A 16510-nucleotide genomic window follows, 5' to 3' on the forward strand; every position below is an offset into this window, starting at 1 on the left:
TGTGTAATACAATAATAAGGTTTATTGAAGGTTTATCAAAATTGGTAAATTAATAAGCATTTGTTCCAAAGTTGTGCTTAAACGGTTTTTGCATAAAACGGAACGTCACAAGAAAAAGTCGCGTGCGCGTCGCCGTCAGGAACTTGTAGTTTTTTTTTATCTTGTCTTGTTGATCTCAAAGCTTGGAATTCGAAGAAACTATCGTCAAATCAAATATTTGATTTAAACACGCAATGTTGAAATGATATGTGATGAAACAAATTGTTTTCAATCAGTGCCTTATTCGTTTATTGTTTAAAGTGTGACCGTACTAAAATAAACAGATGAGAGATTCGACCATCGGTGTTCATTTGTTTTCATTATGACGAAGCGCCGAAGAATACTTCACGCTGACAAAATAATACAAAATGTTATTAATGTCTTTTGTTTGTTAATGTTTTTACAGTTAAAAGGTAAGTGAAGAATGAAATTGCTTTGTTTATCTCCATGATTCTTAAGAATGTATAGGTACCTAATGCATAATTTATGTACAAGGTGCATCGATGCAAGGTTTTTTGTAGTAAACTCTCTTGAAGATGGTAGCATATGATACTGTTAAAAAAATATATATCTACTTGTCTTTCGCTGTCGTATAATCGTTCGTTTTGCATTCGATTTACCAACAAAACATTGTAATTATCATTTTTATACAATTGTAAAATAAATATTAAAATAGCTGCTATAAACAAATAGCACACTAGTGAGTACTCAACAAAATTATTATCATTAATATATTTTTTTAAAACAATAACAATGATCTGCGTAGTTGAAAGTAAACAAATATATACTCAACAAAATTGTTGTCATTCAATATTTTCATTAAAACATAAGCAATTAGTTGAATAGTTACGACTATAACTGAAAAAGAATGAATGTACTTACTAGTAACATAGTTTTAAAGGAGTCCACAATATATACAGTTATAGTTTCCATGAACTATGTACATTCCATATTGTTCATATTTTAATTGCAGTATCTTAGTTATGTAATAATATTTACATCTATGCATATTATAAAACAAAGTACCTTTGTCTGTATGTTATTGATTTACTCAAAACCGAATGAACAGATTTTTAAGAAATTTGGTATGGAGATAGTTTAAGACCCTGGGAAGGTTACAGGCTACTTTCTATTCTGGGAAAATATAAGGTGGGATTTTTATCCCGAAAAACTTCTTCATGCAAGCAAAGCCATGAGCAAAAGCTAGTAATAAAAATACTTCTACCAAAGAACTAAGAATATGGCCACATTTGAATTCAAGGACTTCTCACGCACAGTATGTCACCTAAGATACAATTACTGTCTAATTCCAAACATTCTGCTAAAATTATAATTGTAAATATTTGTGACAATATTTTGTCAAATCAGGACCTGCTTGAATAGTTTGGTTGAAGTATTACACAATATAGCATAGGCTACTTTTTCCCAAGGAAAGTACACCGTGGGACAATGATATTGGCTAAAGGCTTTTTCCTGGATGAAACCACAAACTAAAGCAATCTTCTAATATTATAAATGTGAAAGATTGTAAAAATGTTAGGATGTTCGTTAGAGTTAAACGCAGAAACAACTGATCGGATTTGTATGAAATTTGGCATGCAGATAGATGAGGCATGTCCTGATTTAACGCTTAAGCTACTTTTTATCCTGGTAATTTATGGAAAAAAAATGGATATTTATGATCAGATTTATAACGACATAGCAAAATGATCTTACAAGTTAAGCTATAAACAGTTTTCAGTAGTGGGAAACGTTTTTCACGCAGGCAAACCACGAACAACACTTAGTTCATAAATTGGTCAATTTAAACTGGCTGTACTGTACTTTTTCTTCCATATTTTCAGGCTATTATTCGGTAGCAAGTAACCCAATACTTCTCTATTCAACGGCATCTGACATTCGTATAGTAAACACTTCAAAACTCGGCAAAGTGAACACAATAGTGAAAGATCTTGAACATGGCTCCGCTGTGGACTTCCACTACAGGAAGGAACTTGTGTGCTGGTCTGATCAAAATGCTGAGTTGATACAATGTATGAAGTACAATGAGACGTACATAGGAGAAAAGGTATGTTTATTAAATACAATTAATCCATGTTGCTGTTCATACTAACTTGTATTATTAGTTTAAAATCTCCCATATAATGTAGTATGTAAAAAAAGTACACATAAAGATTTTATATTTTAAAAATGTTATATTATCTACTAATAATGTCATCCTTACGATTACCCAATTCATATTATGTTTACAAAAACTGCTAGATTAATAACATGAAAGATACAGAAAGAAACCATTCCATCCATCCATTCAACTATACAATGTAGTACTTAATTGGAGCCCATCAACCATAGTTATAATCCATCTAATGTTTTTTGTATCCTTAATTCTGTATACCAGTAAACAATTGCAGATGCTCTTACTCTAAATGTTATAATTGTTCACATTTTTTTAAACTACATATTGTATTTTCTCTTTAAGTGATTATAATTATAATCTTCTGAGAAACAAATGTCTTTAACGGTAAACATTAATAACCTTAAAGCAAGGCTCAACATAGTTATCTTGTATATGCCATATAAAGTTTATCCTATAAAAATATTAATAATTAAATTAATTACTTATTTTATGTATAATTTATAAGAATTACAGATAGAACCTCTTTCTCTCTCTCTCTGTCTCTTCTGCTCACATAGAAAAAAACATGCATTCCAATATTAGTTTATTGTATGTTCTCTCGTATCCTATGTCTATTGTATCTTATATTGCAAATGGTTTACACTGACCTGGGAGATAACCTTATATCATTACCCTATAATTAAAACTGTAGCACTGGATACATACCAATACAATTATATTAGATGTTCAACTTATTAAAATAATGTTACCATTAAATACTTCTTATTGAAAATTATAATTAATAGTTATCAGTAGGTCAAAGACATTACTCTATTTAAATCAAGATTATATCTATCAGATACTTTAATATTATTAGTATTTGTAGATAAAGAAGCCTATTATTTTGTTTTGTTTAATGTTTGCAAATACAAATTATCATTTATTTTTTGGTTCTGTGTTTTTGATATTTCTGTAAATCATTGGCTCTCTATTACAAGATCCCATGTTGATTTGTATTTATGTTGTAAAAATAAGATGTAAAATTTTCATGTTGGTAAAAATTAGTAAAGATCACAATTAAACTTCCGGAGTTTTTTTTTTTAAATCATGTGTTATATACAAATACAATATGAGAAAAAAATATAACTCAGAACCCTGTAAAAGTGAGCCAATAATATATCAGCTGAGGTGGACTCATATGTTTAGACAAAAGCTAATTTAAATAATAGGGTAACTGATATCTAATTTTAATTGAGCTACAATTATCTAATACAAATACAGAGTTAAGCACTTGTGACTAATAATATACAGATTGTCTAGGAATCGGTAGTCAGTACATAATCAGTTTACATGGCCTAATTTTAAGTATTTCAATATTACTGGTTCTGCATAAAAATTATTTCTTGTTATGATCCGTCCCAGTCCACCCATCTATTCTACATAAAGTAATTTAATTTGAAATTCTTAAATTATTTTCCAATTTCACTTTCTTGTGATTGGTTACAAGAAATGTGCACATGTCAAGTTTGAAAAGCAGAAGACACACATGCTATTTAATTATAAAAAATAAATACTGGCTCGATGAAATAAAAACAAAAATAATGTATACAAATGCAATAAAAATGCTAAATTTAAACCTTCACAGGTTGAAACCGAAAGGAGACACTAACATGGCCACTATTAAATTGCATAAATGTAATCTTATATTGCACTCTCCAAACCATTTTCTCATATTGAATGTGTCACATATTTATTTTATTTTATTTAAAACTTTATTGTATACCGCAATGCTATATGTAATTTTTTCATTCAAATTCAAATAATTATTGGTATTGTTTGCAGATAAGGATAGTCTCGCAAGGATCCCTCACGCCCACAGGCATTGCGATAGACTGGTACACAAACAAACTATACTGGACAGATGGAGACACTAATAGGATAGAAGTTATTTGTATAGAACAAAAGTATAGAAAGGTTTTATTCTGGTCCGAGGTTGACTTGGCCAGAGCCATAGCCGTTGTTCCTAAAGATGGGTAAGTTTAAATAGTATTAAGCCATAAATAGACATTTATTCATAAATGATATTGATATCTTCAATGGTTCTGTAGCCTCAACAAGGTCTAAACTCAATAAGTTAGTTACCTTGGGGAAAAAAAAATTGTATCATTACATTATATTTTTAATATTTATGATTTTGATCTATTAAAATGGTGACATAAGCAAAAAATCCATTTTACATATTAGATAGTAAGTTAAATTATGCATAAACTTACAATAATAACCATTCTTTCATTTATAATGAATTATGAACCTATTTGTTAAATAATTATTGTGTTAAGTGGCGAGGAATAATCAACTGTCGAACATCAATGCTCTATTTGTACGAAACTCTAATTACCATAAGATGCAATGGAGTCTCTTAAAATATATATTTTCAGGTTGATGTTTTGGACGGACTGGGGTGAAATACCTAAAATAGAAAGAGCCGGCATGAACGGCGACCCGGCCACGCGCAAAGTTATAGTTAAAGAGAATATATTTTGGCCAAACGGAATTACGATAGATTACGACAATAATTTGATTTATTGGATGGACGCGAAGCTTCAGTTTGTTGATGTTATTGATTTTAATGGTGATAAAAGGAAAAGGATTGTTAACGGAGGTCTTGTGTATCCGTATGCGCTGACGTTTTTCAATTATAAACTTTATTGGACTGATTGGAAAACTTGGTGAGTCTAATTATTTATTTAACAGCTTATTAATACCAAAATACAGTCTAAAATCCTTTAATATGGACGAAAATTAAACATGTCTTACTCCTTTCCCATTTTGAATTTCAATTGCTAAAACACAATGGTCAATACGCAATGTTCTAAAGCCTTTAATCAACTTTTATTTATCTTAAAAAAATATTTCAGGTCGATCCACACATGGGATATATCGACTAACGGGCCTTCAATAAAAGAACTTATAAAGTCGCACGAAGTACCTGTGGACATTAAGGTGTACGACGCGACCAGGCAGCCGATGCCTAGCGGAGACTATCCGTGTAAAGATAACAATGGTGGATGTTCACATCTGTGTCTCCTGTCACCTACACCGCCAGGTAAAACCATGGAAAAATGCATAATTAGTTTGACCTTAATAATGCAAATACAGTAGTTATAGAAATACTGTAAAAGTGGTTTTAAACTTTAAATAATGTTATTGGTGCGAATATTTGTACATTCCTGGGTAAACGGCATTGGCTGAATAATTTCATGTCAGTTTATTAATCTATCGGCATAACAGATTTCATCAGAATACGTTTAGGGGTCTATGGCTACTTCTAACCAATATTCAAACATCTTGACACAAGTGCTTGTGTAAACTTAAGGATTACCAGTACAATTTTTTGCTGGTGGTAAGATATATTTTATATCCGCATGGATAGTAACCACCATACACAAGGTGTTAAAACTCACTCACTGGCTCACGTTAGTGTGTCGCGTTCTGGGCTCAGCCTGTGTATATCCGGTATAATTATGTTGACCGCCGATGGGTAATCACCACTCATCAGTCGACATTCTATTAGACCCCACTCTACTTACCATCAGGTGCAGCAAGGTCACTTAGCAGTGCATGTATAATAAAGTACTATTTTATTGCAGGCTACATATGCGCATGTCCCACCGGCTCCAAGCTGAAAGAAGACAGCAACACAACATGTTACGACAGCCCTCAGTCCCTACTGATCATAGCCCAGCGGTCGGCGATTTCCAAAATATCGCTCGACTCACCAGACTTCACGCCATATACCCTGCCATTAAAGGATCTGAAGAGAGCTCTCACTGTGGACTTTGATCCTAAATCGGAGTACATTTACTGGGCTGACAACTTGGTAAGTGATGTTACTAATATTGTTAGTAACATACTGTACAAAGAGAATCATACTTGGTCCTATGCTACGTAATTTGCGTATGAAAAAGAAAACACCTATTATGTATTTATTATTATCAAATAAAAGTGTATAGGAGAAGTTGTAAATATTGCGAGTAAGTTAAAGCCATTCTGGGTTTGATTCACAATTCTGACATCGATATAATGATTTAAAAGTAGTAATGTCATACACAAAGAGAATCATATTTGGTCCTATGCTATGTCATTTGTATATCAGGGAAAAAAATATTATGTATATTATTCAATAAAAATGTGTATGCGTAAAGTTGTAAATATTGCGAGTAAGTTAAAGCCATTCTGGGTTTGATTCACAATTCTGACATCGATATAATGATTTAAAAGTAGTAATGTCATACACAAAGAGAATCATATTTGGTCCTATGCTATGTCATTTGTATATCAGGGAAAAAAATATTATGTATATTATTCAATAAAAATGTGTATGCGTAAAGTTGTAAATATTGCGAGTAAGTTAAAGCCATTCTGCGTTCGATTCGCAGATCTGACAGATAGGATTGGTGTAAAATTATCAATAAATGAAATGCATATAAAAATATATTTTACATTAATGATCAAAGTAAAAATGAAATCACATAATCCTAATCCGATACTAGGATTTGTTAGTAGGTACTGTTTATCGCCAAAAATCAACTGGAAACAAATATTCGCGAATAACAAGAATATTTGTCGTGATAAGGTCATCAAACGTATTTGATTAACTGTTAATCCACTTCATAGACTACCTATAATTAAATATTTATCTAAATCGGCTTAGATGTTTTAATACAGATACAATAAAATTAATGAATAATTATTATTAACATTTATTATTGTTAACACACCCACGTTCCTTCTTATATAAATACGTTTTTTTAAGGTCATTTAACACATGTACAACTAACCCTTTTATTGATGTCAATTGGTCATTAAAGCCTGGAATTTATCTACGTTTTATATAAATATTCAAATCTGCGAATATTTAATTGGGGTAAATATACAAATAGGAAATTTTATACGTAGTTGTGCTACTGGTGGTCTGAGTTCTCATGTTTGGTTACAAGACCTCAGCAGCCATGAAGATGTCCATGATATGGGCCCTACCTGGCCTTACAAAAGAAATACGGCTTGATACTACATTTTCTTTAAGGCTAAAACGATATCGAAGGCGCGTCTGGACGGCAGCGAGCAGTCCGTGGTGATTCACAGCAGCGGCGTGCCCGACAGCATCGCCATCGATCCCCTCGCGCGCAACATCTACTGGACCGACCCCGTCACCGACACCATCAATGTGGCCAGGCTCGATGGCACTTCGAAGAAGGTATGTGAGGAAGCTTAGCTGGTGGCAGTACCGGCTCTAGGCCCAGGAAAGATTCTAGGAGACCGACACAATTTCAAGAGTTCGATGCATTTACTTTGACTTGAATGTAATCTATTGTGACCCAAAAGACTATCGGAAAAAAGAGCCTTAGAATTTTTTGCATGGTAGCCTAAGGCCAGCTCTGTTTTTTTGGCATCAGTGTCCAAGCATGGAAATCAGCTATGCGTAAAGTACAACCAATGTCGCAAACCTTTTTGAAATATTAACGTTATTATCTTATATCACCTATGTTTCAGTCTAAATTAAGCATAATATTTGCAATCTGGTTAATGTTATTTTCTGAAAATAGAAACAACAGTCAATCTGTTATAATTTACTTATTTTTCCCTTAGGCCATCATTCCAATGCACAATCATATAAACAACAATATATAATATATATGCAGGTTATCGTCCACAACGATCTATACGATCCCCGCGCGATCGCACTGCATCCCACTGGCGGTTGGATGTTCTGGTCGGATTGGAACGAGAAGAAGCCCAAAATAGAACGAGCTAACCTGGACGGCAGTGGACGTGTGCTGCTGATATCCGAGAAACTAACGTGGCCCAACGGCATCGCGCTGGATACCGTCGCTAACAAATTATACTGGTGTGATGCAAGAACTAGGAAGATCGAGGTGGGTTGTAGGTTTGAGGTCAAAGCTTTGCCTGATAGTAGGATATTTGTCACCACCTGGATAGAAACCAGCGCGCATAATATGTAAGATCGACTATTTTGTCGACTACTGAAGGATATCATCTCTTGTGTATCGATTTTGTATCCGGATACCACTCCACTGACCATGTCATAATGTGTCCAAAAGTCTTCAGTGGACTTACCACTTGATGTGTTTTATAAGACATTCTAAATGTGCTGAAAGTTTTAATCAAACTTGAATTGCATTAATTATTTTTCCATTGTTGCATATTTTAACACCTGAACATCATCACTAAAAACACAATAAATTATAATTATAATTAATATATTCCATCCACAGGTATGTAATATGGATGGTACAGACAGAAAAGAATTGCACAGTACTGAATTACTGCATATTTTCGGATTGACTTTGCTCGGAGACTATCTCTACTGGACAGACATGCAGAAGCGAACACTGGACAGAATTAACAAGAATACAGGTAAAGTGTTCTAAGGTATCTGATATAAACGTTTCGTGAGATTCTACTAAATTTAATGACGATTTAAATTGAATTCATTGAAAATTCTTATTCAAGCTATGCAAGGTTTAACCATATTGTAAAAAAATCTACTAATATTATAAATGTAAAAGTTTGTTTAGATGTTTGATAGCCTTAATAGTCTATAAGATATGGGAAACATTACCAAGTCAAACACCAAAAAAATATTATCTAAGATTCTGCATTTGCACTGGTTATAGCTCAAGAAATAACATTCATCTGAGTATAGCTACGAACAAAGCTATTTCATGATAGTATAATGTTTCACCATATGCATATAACATGTATTGCACTGTAGGTTTGGACAGACAGCCAGTGGTGGAGCAGATGGCGAGCATGATGGGCGTGAAGGCGATCCGCCTCGGCGAGGCGCTCGGCTCCAACCGCTGCGCGCTCCACAACGGCGGCTGCTCGCATCTCTGCTTCAACAGGCCCGGGGACTACGTGTGCAGCTGTCCGCTGGGTATGGACACATTTTTTTTTTGTTTTCGCGTAGAATGTTTTTTATGACTACCGCCCATGCCTTCGTGGGTGGCGACTTGGTGGTTAATGATTATGTTGGGGACACCGTGCATTACGACCCGGCATTGAGACGTCCAGATTTGATGATGACCTTCAGGTAACCGCCGGGCCGAGTCCCAAACCCTATATACAACGCACGACATACCAACTAAAACACCGCGATGGGCTTCGGCGCATTAGGGACGGCTACGGGCTTCCTCTGACGGAAGTGTCTAAGTCGTCGTCCGTAGTCGCCTGGTGCGGCCCCGTCGCCTTTTACGACAGACGGGGGATACCGTGGTCGAATTCTCCAAACGTTCCCAATCCACGGAGCGGCGCTGAGTATGGACACTGTTGCAACCTATTATAGTACACTAGTTTTAGAGAAAGCTCTCAAAACAAAACAAATTTCTCTGTTTTTTTTATATTTTGTCATTGATGCTCCGCTCCTGTTTATCATATGATGTTATATAGCCTATAGCCTTACTCGGTAAATAGGCTATCTAACATAAAAAATCCAAATCAAACCAGTAGATCCTGAGATCAGCCCATACAAACTCTTCAGCTTTATATAATTGTAAACATTAGTTACTGACAAGATTTCACGCTGCACGGGTAACGGCCGACATTAAAAAATAATTATCGAGGTTCTATCTCCATAAAACAACAAAGAAATAACACTAACATAAACTAATCTGAAATGCAACACAATCAATCACGGAGTTGTTTAACGATAGCAATATATAATTCGTTTCTCCCTGAAGAATCTCCATATATCAAACAAAGTTCCCACTAAGTATGTATGTATATCACAAAGTAAAGTAAGTAAACTTTTATTACAGTTTTGGAACTCGGCAGTGATCGCAAGACTTGCGTGGAGCCCGAAGCGTTTCTGGTGTACAGTCGCAAGAACGTAATTGGCAGGATCAGCATAGAGAATGAAAACAACGACGCAGTGTTGCCGATAAAGGAACTGAAGGAAGTCAGGTGAGGATTAACAGCCTCAATACTAACTATTCTGCACTGAGACAAATGTTTGTACTGTCTGCAAATATTTGTCTGGAAAGCGGAGGCTGTCAGCAAATCGGTCGTATTTTCTAATTACCCAGTCAAAGATTTCTGTCTTAGTATGGATTCGAGATTCCAAAAATGAAATAATTTTATCCTTCTTAGATAATCGTCACTATATATTCCTACATAGTAATAGTTAAATATCATACTACGTAGTAATAGTTACATTGTCATAGAATTAAATAACTCCTTTATAAAAATAAATTACAAGAATACAACAGGCGTAATTGATATAAAGGAAAAAACAATTAAATTTGGCACATCTAAGGTTGATATTTGTTTGCAATATGTGTGATTGCTGAGTTTATTCATTTACTTTTTTTTTTTATTTTAGCGCTCTTGCCGTGCACGTGTCTGGAGCTAAGTTATACTGGTCGGACAGCAAAATGAAAACAATCAGTCGATGTTCTATAGACGGAACTAATGTAGAGAAGATATTAGAGTGGATGGGATTAGTTGAAGGTAAGTCGAATGAATATTGAATATGTTTAACATTAAATAGGGATTAAGAGTATATTATCATGAGTGTTAATACGTCAATAAAGTTGAAAGTAAAATGAGCTGGTGGTAGCATACACTTGGTGTGAACCTGTCATAGTAGTCCACATAAGTGTCACGTAATAGACCGTCAAAATCAATGCGACTGGCGAAGAATAATCAAAAAAAAACAATGTTACATAACGCGTTGTACGTACCGCCCCTACCGCCACTGTTACGCATCGTAACGTTTTACAAGACCCCCCCCCCCTCCCCCTCTCCTCCAAATTGTGTTACGTAATACTTGGACGGCCCCTAAGTAGTCAATCAATGTTAAGGTTATAGCTTAAGGTCCATTTTTCATACATTTTGTTTCACCTTTAATCGGGGTAACTAAGCAAGTATTGACAAGTAAAGAATTTAAATTCACGTCTAGTTAGTGATTAGTTCTCGCAGTTGAAAGAAAAACGTAAAAATAATCAATATGCATGGATATTTCGGCCTTTAAAATTTAATAATGTATGTAAAATGGACCTTAAGCTATAACCTTAAGGGACAGAGGAGTCATTTAGTAAAATGATTCAATAATATGATTGTAGGTCTCGCAATCGACTGGGCGGGGCAGAACATCTACTGGACGGACACGGCTACGCAGCGCATCGAGGTGGCGCGGCTCGACGGCTCCAGCAGGAGAGCGCTCATCTGGCAAGGGCTGAAGAAACCGAAGAGTATTGTGCTCGACCCTAAGAAAGGGTAAGTTTTATATCACAAGGCTAGCTTAGATATCTTGGAATTAGTTGTAAAATGGCATCTCGACTTCAATTGTAATGGTGTTTTAGACTAGTAAATTCTCGTAGCAATATATTGCGCAAGAACTGCCAGAAGCGTTTACACTAGCGTCAATATTCAAATAATTCTATACATATGCGACTCGCCGCAAGTCCTGCAATAAAAAATAATTTGCAGAAGTCCCGTTCCGTGATTGATACAGAATAAAAATCGCTAGCGTCAATCAACATTTGCAAGTTTTCTTAGTCATTTAAAACTCGCCTAGCTTTAGGACTTCTCTCTTTAGGTTCTAATTAGTTCCGTATTCACAGATACATGTATTGGTCAGAACTCGGTTCGAAGAGTATCAAACGCGCCGCCATGGATGGGTCGTCGCCCACCGTGTTTATGGAGCAAGTAGGCAGGGTCCACGCCCTCGCCATAGACTACGAGAAGCGTGCCATCTACTGGGCGGCACTGGACCCGCCCGTCATAGAGTTCGCGTACCTCAACGGCACTGGCAGGAGGACGTTAGCTGACGACATACCGATGCCGTTTGCACTCACACTGTATAATGATTCGGTGTTTTGGGGCGATTGGAATACGGGTAAGAATCAATAATGTATTGCCGAGAAAACAAATTCATATAACATTATCATATCGCATCTAAAATTCTGAAAAAAAAATGCTAGATAAGTAACATTATTATTTTTACATTGTACTATTTCTACATTCATTTTAATTTTGCACTTATTCAACGGTATGTCTCGGCAGGTATAGTAGAGAGCGCCAAGAAACGCGACGGGTCCCAGCGCCGGGCGGTGCACGCCGGGCTGGACTACCTGTCCGACCTCAAGGTGTTCGGCGGCGCGGGCGCGGCGGGCGGCAACCAGTGCGGCGCCGACAACGGCGGCTGTGCGCACCTGTGCCTCGCCGCGCCCGCCGACTACCGCTGCGCCTGTCCCGCGCACTACCGCCTCGCCAGGGACAACGTCTCCTGCACCGGTACACCACACTATATAGTTCATCCCCGAGGCAATTCTTGTGCGCTCGGTCTTCAAACCGAATGTACGCCAGCACGGGGGGGCTTTTGTCGCGGCCCTCTAGGCACACAGTTAAGTGTGTGTTATATCATGGTTGCCAATTCATATTAAGGCCTATGAAGGCTCGCGAACAGTGCCTAGCCTTCTCTCCTCTCATCCTAAGAGCTTTCCTTATCCTTCCCCGCACTTCCTTCCAAGCTATCTCCTCCCAACTTTCTCAAAGGACCCTGCAGTCGCTAAACCGCGGGATTTCAGTATCTCATTCGCGGGTTTCCCACAGCGTTGATTGCGGGGTTAGAAGCACAATAAAAAACTATGGTTATATCTACAGGTTCACGAAAAGAAAAAAATATATATATTGATTACTAAATACTTTTACACTGGCTAGCTAGAGGCATTTCAAAAAGGCTGTTTACATTATCAATTCTTGTTATTATATAGTCCCTTCCATTAAAATAAAATAAAATGCAAATATTTTAATTTCAGAACCAGAAGAATTTCTGTTATTCGCCCAAAAGAACGCAGTTGGTCGAATATTGGTGGCCAATGGGGAGAGCAATGACGCGTTCATACCTTTAACCGGCTTGAAAAACGTCAAAGCCATCGAATACGACCCTGTCAATAAGTATGTATTATATTTACTATTCAATCACTGCAACTAAGACTAGCCTTTTTTTAACAGTCTGTGACAAAATTACAAATTAATATCTTGCAGTAGTTTTTATTTATGGCTCTGATCTCTATTTAATAAATTGATCTGTGTCTGTATCATAGGTTCTTATACTGGATGGACGACGACTCGCACGCGATACGACGCGTTCCCATATCGTACTCGACGACATCAGCTGTGACGGACTCGTCGCCGGTGGTGACGGGGCTCTCGCGCCCCTTCCATATGGCGCTGGACGTATTGGGAAGGACCCTCTACTGGACATGTTCCGATACAGACTCGATAAACGCGACCACTATCGATACCAACTCGTCTGTCAGCGTCATTGTTAGAGGAGATAACATGATGCCACGACACCTCGCTTTTCATCAGACCAAGAGGTAAGTTCTAATAGCTTGAATGTGGTGATCTGCAGCTATTTTCAATCTGTTTGTTTTAACCTACATTTAAGCATATCGTGTTTTTTTAGAGCAATATTATATGGCTTACACATAATTTGCAGCAGTTTCATCTACATATTATAGCATTCGATATGTACGAGTATTTACGATTTACTTTTCGCAGACTGTTGGTGTGGAACGACGTAGGCCGTGGCGCCATAACGCGCGCGAGCGTGGACGGCACCGCGCGTGTGGACCTCGCGCACGTGGCCAACGCTACCGCGCTCGCCATCGACCAGCCTGCCGCCACCGTGTATTGGGCCGCCGGCAGACAGATACACGCCATCGACCTCGACGGATCCAACAAGTAAACAATCCCCTTTCCGTACTCTGAATACGTCCTTGAGACGATGTAATAATGTGTGTAACGTGTGTGCGTGTGCGCGTGCGCAGGCGGCTGGTGTGGCAGGGCGGCTGGGCGGGCGCGCTGGGCGTGCACGGCGGCGCGCTGTACCTGGGCGGCGGCGAGCGCGCGCTGGCCCGCGTGCCGCTGCACCGCCGCGACGCGCCCGCCGCCTCCGTGCCGCACCTCGCCCGGCTCGTCGCGCTGCGGCAACTCACCAAGGTCAGTCCCATATACCTCATGTTGTGGATTTTTGTAATATCGTATTTTAATTAATCAAAGCCTATATTTAGCCTTCGATCATACTTTGTGCACATGTTGATTTCGGAGAGGTCTGTTAACCAACAGTAAAACAGACAAAAATAATTTAACAAATTGGTGATTTGTGTTTTGATGCTGTTCTTAATGATTTTATTTTTGTTTGCATGTACAGGCAAACTGGGTTCTGGTTTTTGATTATATGTATAGATGCGATAGTATAAGTTAGTGTGGTGTTGTGTAGACCGCGCGCACGCACGCGTGCTGGCTGGGCGGAGCGCTGCGGCAGCGGCGCGGGCGCGTGCGGCGCGGGGGCGCGTGCGGGTGCGCGCCGCACTGCCAGGCGGCGCCGCGCTGCGCCGCGGACCACTTCCTCTGCGACGCGCATCTGCCGCGCCCGCGCTGTCTGCTCAACGACTGGAAGTACGCACTCACACACATCATCATCTCTACCTTGCATTCAAAACATTCAACCACACTCGTCTTAACCTCTTATTAACTTGAGCCAAAAATCATCCATAATTATCGAATAGTTCTTGTATTTTAGTGCGAATGTGGCGTGTGCGTTAGTGTATTTCTGACTGAAAGTATGATGAAGTATGGTGTAACAAATTTTAAGGTAAAATAATAGATACCTTTTATTGATATTTATTTAGTTAATTCGAAATTTTCACTTTTTATTTGAAATCTGCGGTTCGAGTCATTTATTATAAAATGATATTTTTGAGAAATTAAATATATGGTTGTATTTAGTAACACAATGTCAAAATGACCCAGTACAATATTTAACTTATGACATAGTATGTTTGCTAATCATACAATAATTTATATGAGTGTGCACATACAGAAATTTCCTTGCAACATTTCCCACAGTTAATTTTTCAATAAATTCTCTCATTCTGTCACATTCAATTTTAATAGGGTACCGGACTCATTTTGGTTCTTTACTATTGTCCAACTTTTACATTATATAAATTATAACAGGAGGAATTATTGAAATCCGGTAAAAAATCAACAACTTATAAGTCTTTGAATGTCAGTAAAAGGAGTAACAAGAAACAGAAAACAGACGAAATACCCACATTTGACGTCATCGGAAATTACGACGCGTGCGAAAGAAAGAGATCAAGCGATATCCCCACAACGCGCCCACTTCTGCACGTTACAATATTTGGAATATGAATTAATAGCCCAATTTTCAACCAATTTTTATGCAGTTTTCGTTGGAGTATTTCTTTTTCGTATTATTAATCATTACATATAGAATAATGAACAAAATCAAACATAAGCCGGTTCCGTATTATGGAAATGGTTAGTTTAAATGAGTACCAAATAAAAATGATTGCTGCAACCAGTAAATAATAAAGGAGAGTAAATAAAAGAACCATTCTACACAATATAATAAAAAAAAAATCTTTGTTTGTACTATATCTACTTTATGCCTTAGGAATAATTTAAAAATGACACTAGAGTTTTTAGTCCGTTTTTCTCAAATGGAAACTGCTTTCCGAACTGGTGCTAGAGCAATTGTTTTATAGAATGGTAATATTTTAATATTCCATTGCTACAAATATATGATTTAATTTGATTACAGATGCGACGGTCAGAAGGACTGCGCGGACGGGTCGGACGAGGCGGAGTGCGGCGCGTGCGGCGGCGGGCTCGTGCGCTGCGCGGACGGCGCATGCGCCAACGCGCTGCACGCTTGTGACGCCGGCGTCTACTGCGCCTCCGCGCAGCTGCCCGACGCCTTCCGGTGCGCTACACACTGCACACTGCAAGCTTACTGCATGCTTAATGTTTACACTAATAATATATAATATATTAATGTAATTATTGTATTATTATAGAAAACCGATGCAAAGTAACTGATGAGTTTGTTTATTACACTTGCCGACGGAGCTTTTCACTTCCTAATTTCAAATTGATTATACTTTTAAAACGCAATTTTTCATTATAATGTCGTGTTCAGATGTGACGACCGTCTATGTCTGGCGGCACGTCTGCTGTGCGACGGCCGGCAGCACTGTGACGACGGCTCTGACGAAGCGCCCGCAGCCTGCGGGTACACGCACAAGGATCAGGTTCGATACAACACACAACATAATGCCTTATTAATGTTAATACAAACGTAATATGGTACAGTAACACGACGTGTGTGCACTCGCAGAGCGGTCGCGGCGGTCGCGGCTGGAGCGCGTTCGTGGTGTGCGGGCTGGTGGCGGTGGGGCTCGGCGCGGCGGGCGGCGCGGGCGCGGCGCTGCGGCGCTGGCGGCGGCGCGGCCG

The 16510-nt window shown here is 38.0% G+C and overlaps 1 protein-coding gene across 1 annotated transcript in view; it reads left to right on the forward strand.

Annotated features, from left to right (window-relative positions):
- Positions 1–99: 99 nt before the first annotated feature.
- Positions 100–16510, forward strand: part of LOC115445690 (low-density lipoprotein receptor-related protein 6) — a 27098-nt gene continuing 10687 nt past the window's right edge. The window contains exons 1-23 of the mRNA XM_037441492.1: positions 100–452; positions 1884–2107; positions 3998–4188; positions 4594–4884; positions 5074–5261; positions 5806–6035; positions 7242–7412; positions 7858–8091; positions 8452–8593; positions 8952–9116; positions 9997–10141; positions 10560–10687; positions 11302–11455; positions 11803–12077; positions 12245–12475; positions 13000–13138; positions 13288–13563; positions 13748–13930; positions 14017–14188; positions 14469–14647; positions 15819–15980; positions 16197–16308; positions 16395–16506. Of these exons, the coding sequence (XP_037297389.1) occupies positions 362–452; positions 1884–2107; positions 3998–4188; positions 4594–4884; positions 5074–5261; positions 5806–6035; positions 7242–7412; positions 7858–8091; positions 8452–8593; positions 8952–9116; positions 9997–10141; positions 10560–10687; positions 11302–11455; positions 11803–12077; positions 12245–12475; positions 13000–13138; positions 13288–13563; positions 13748–13930; positions 14017–14188; positions 14469–14647; positions 15819–15980; positions 16197–16308; positions 16395–16506 (4195 nt within the window). The 5' untranslated portion in view covers positions 100–361. The remainder of the gene's footprint in view (positions 453–1883; positions 2108–3997; positions 4189–4593; positions 4885–5073; positions 5262–5805; positions 6036–7241; positions 7413–7857; positions 8092–8451; positions 8594–8951; positions 9117–9996; positions 10142–10559; positions 10688–11301; positions 11456–11802; positions 12078–12244; positions 12476–12999; positions 13139–13287; positions 13564–13747; positions 13931–14016; positions 14189–14468; positions 14648–15818; positions 15981–16196; positions 16309–16394; positions 16507–16510) is intronic.

The sequence above is a fragment of the Manduca sexta genome, chromosome 22 (genome assembly GCF_014839805.1).
Source record: "Manduca sexta isolate Smith_Timp_Sample1 chromosome 22, JHU_Msex_v1.0, whole genome shotgun sequence".
Lineage (NCBI taxonomy): Eukaryota > Metazoa > Arthropoda > Insecta > Lepidoptera > Sphingidae > Manduca > Manduca sexta.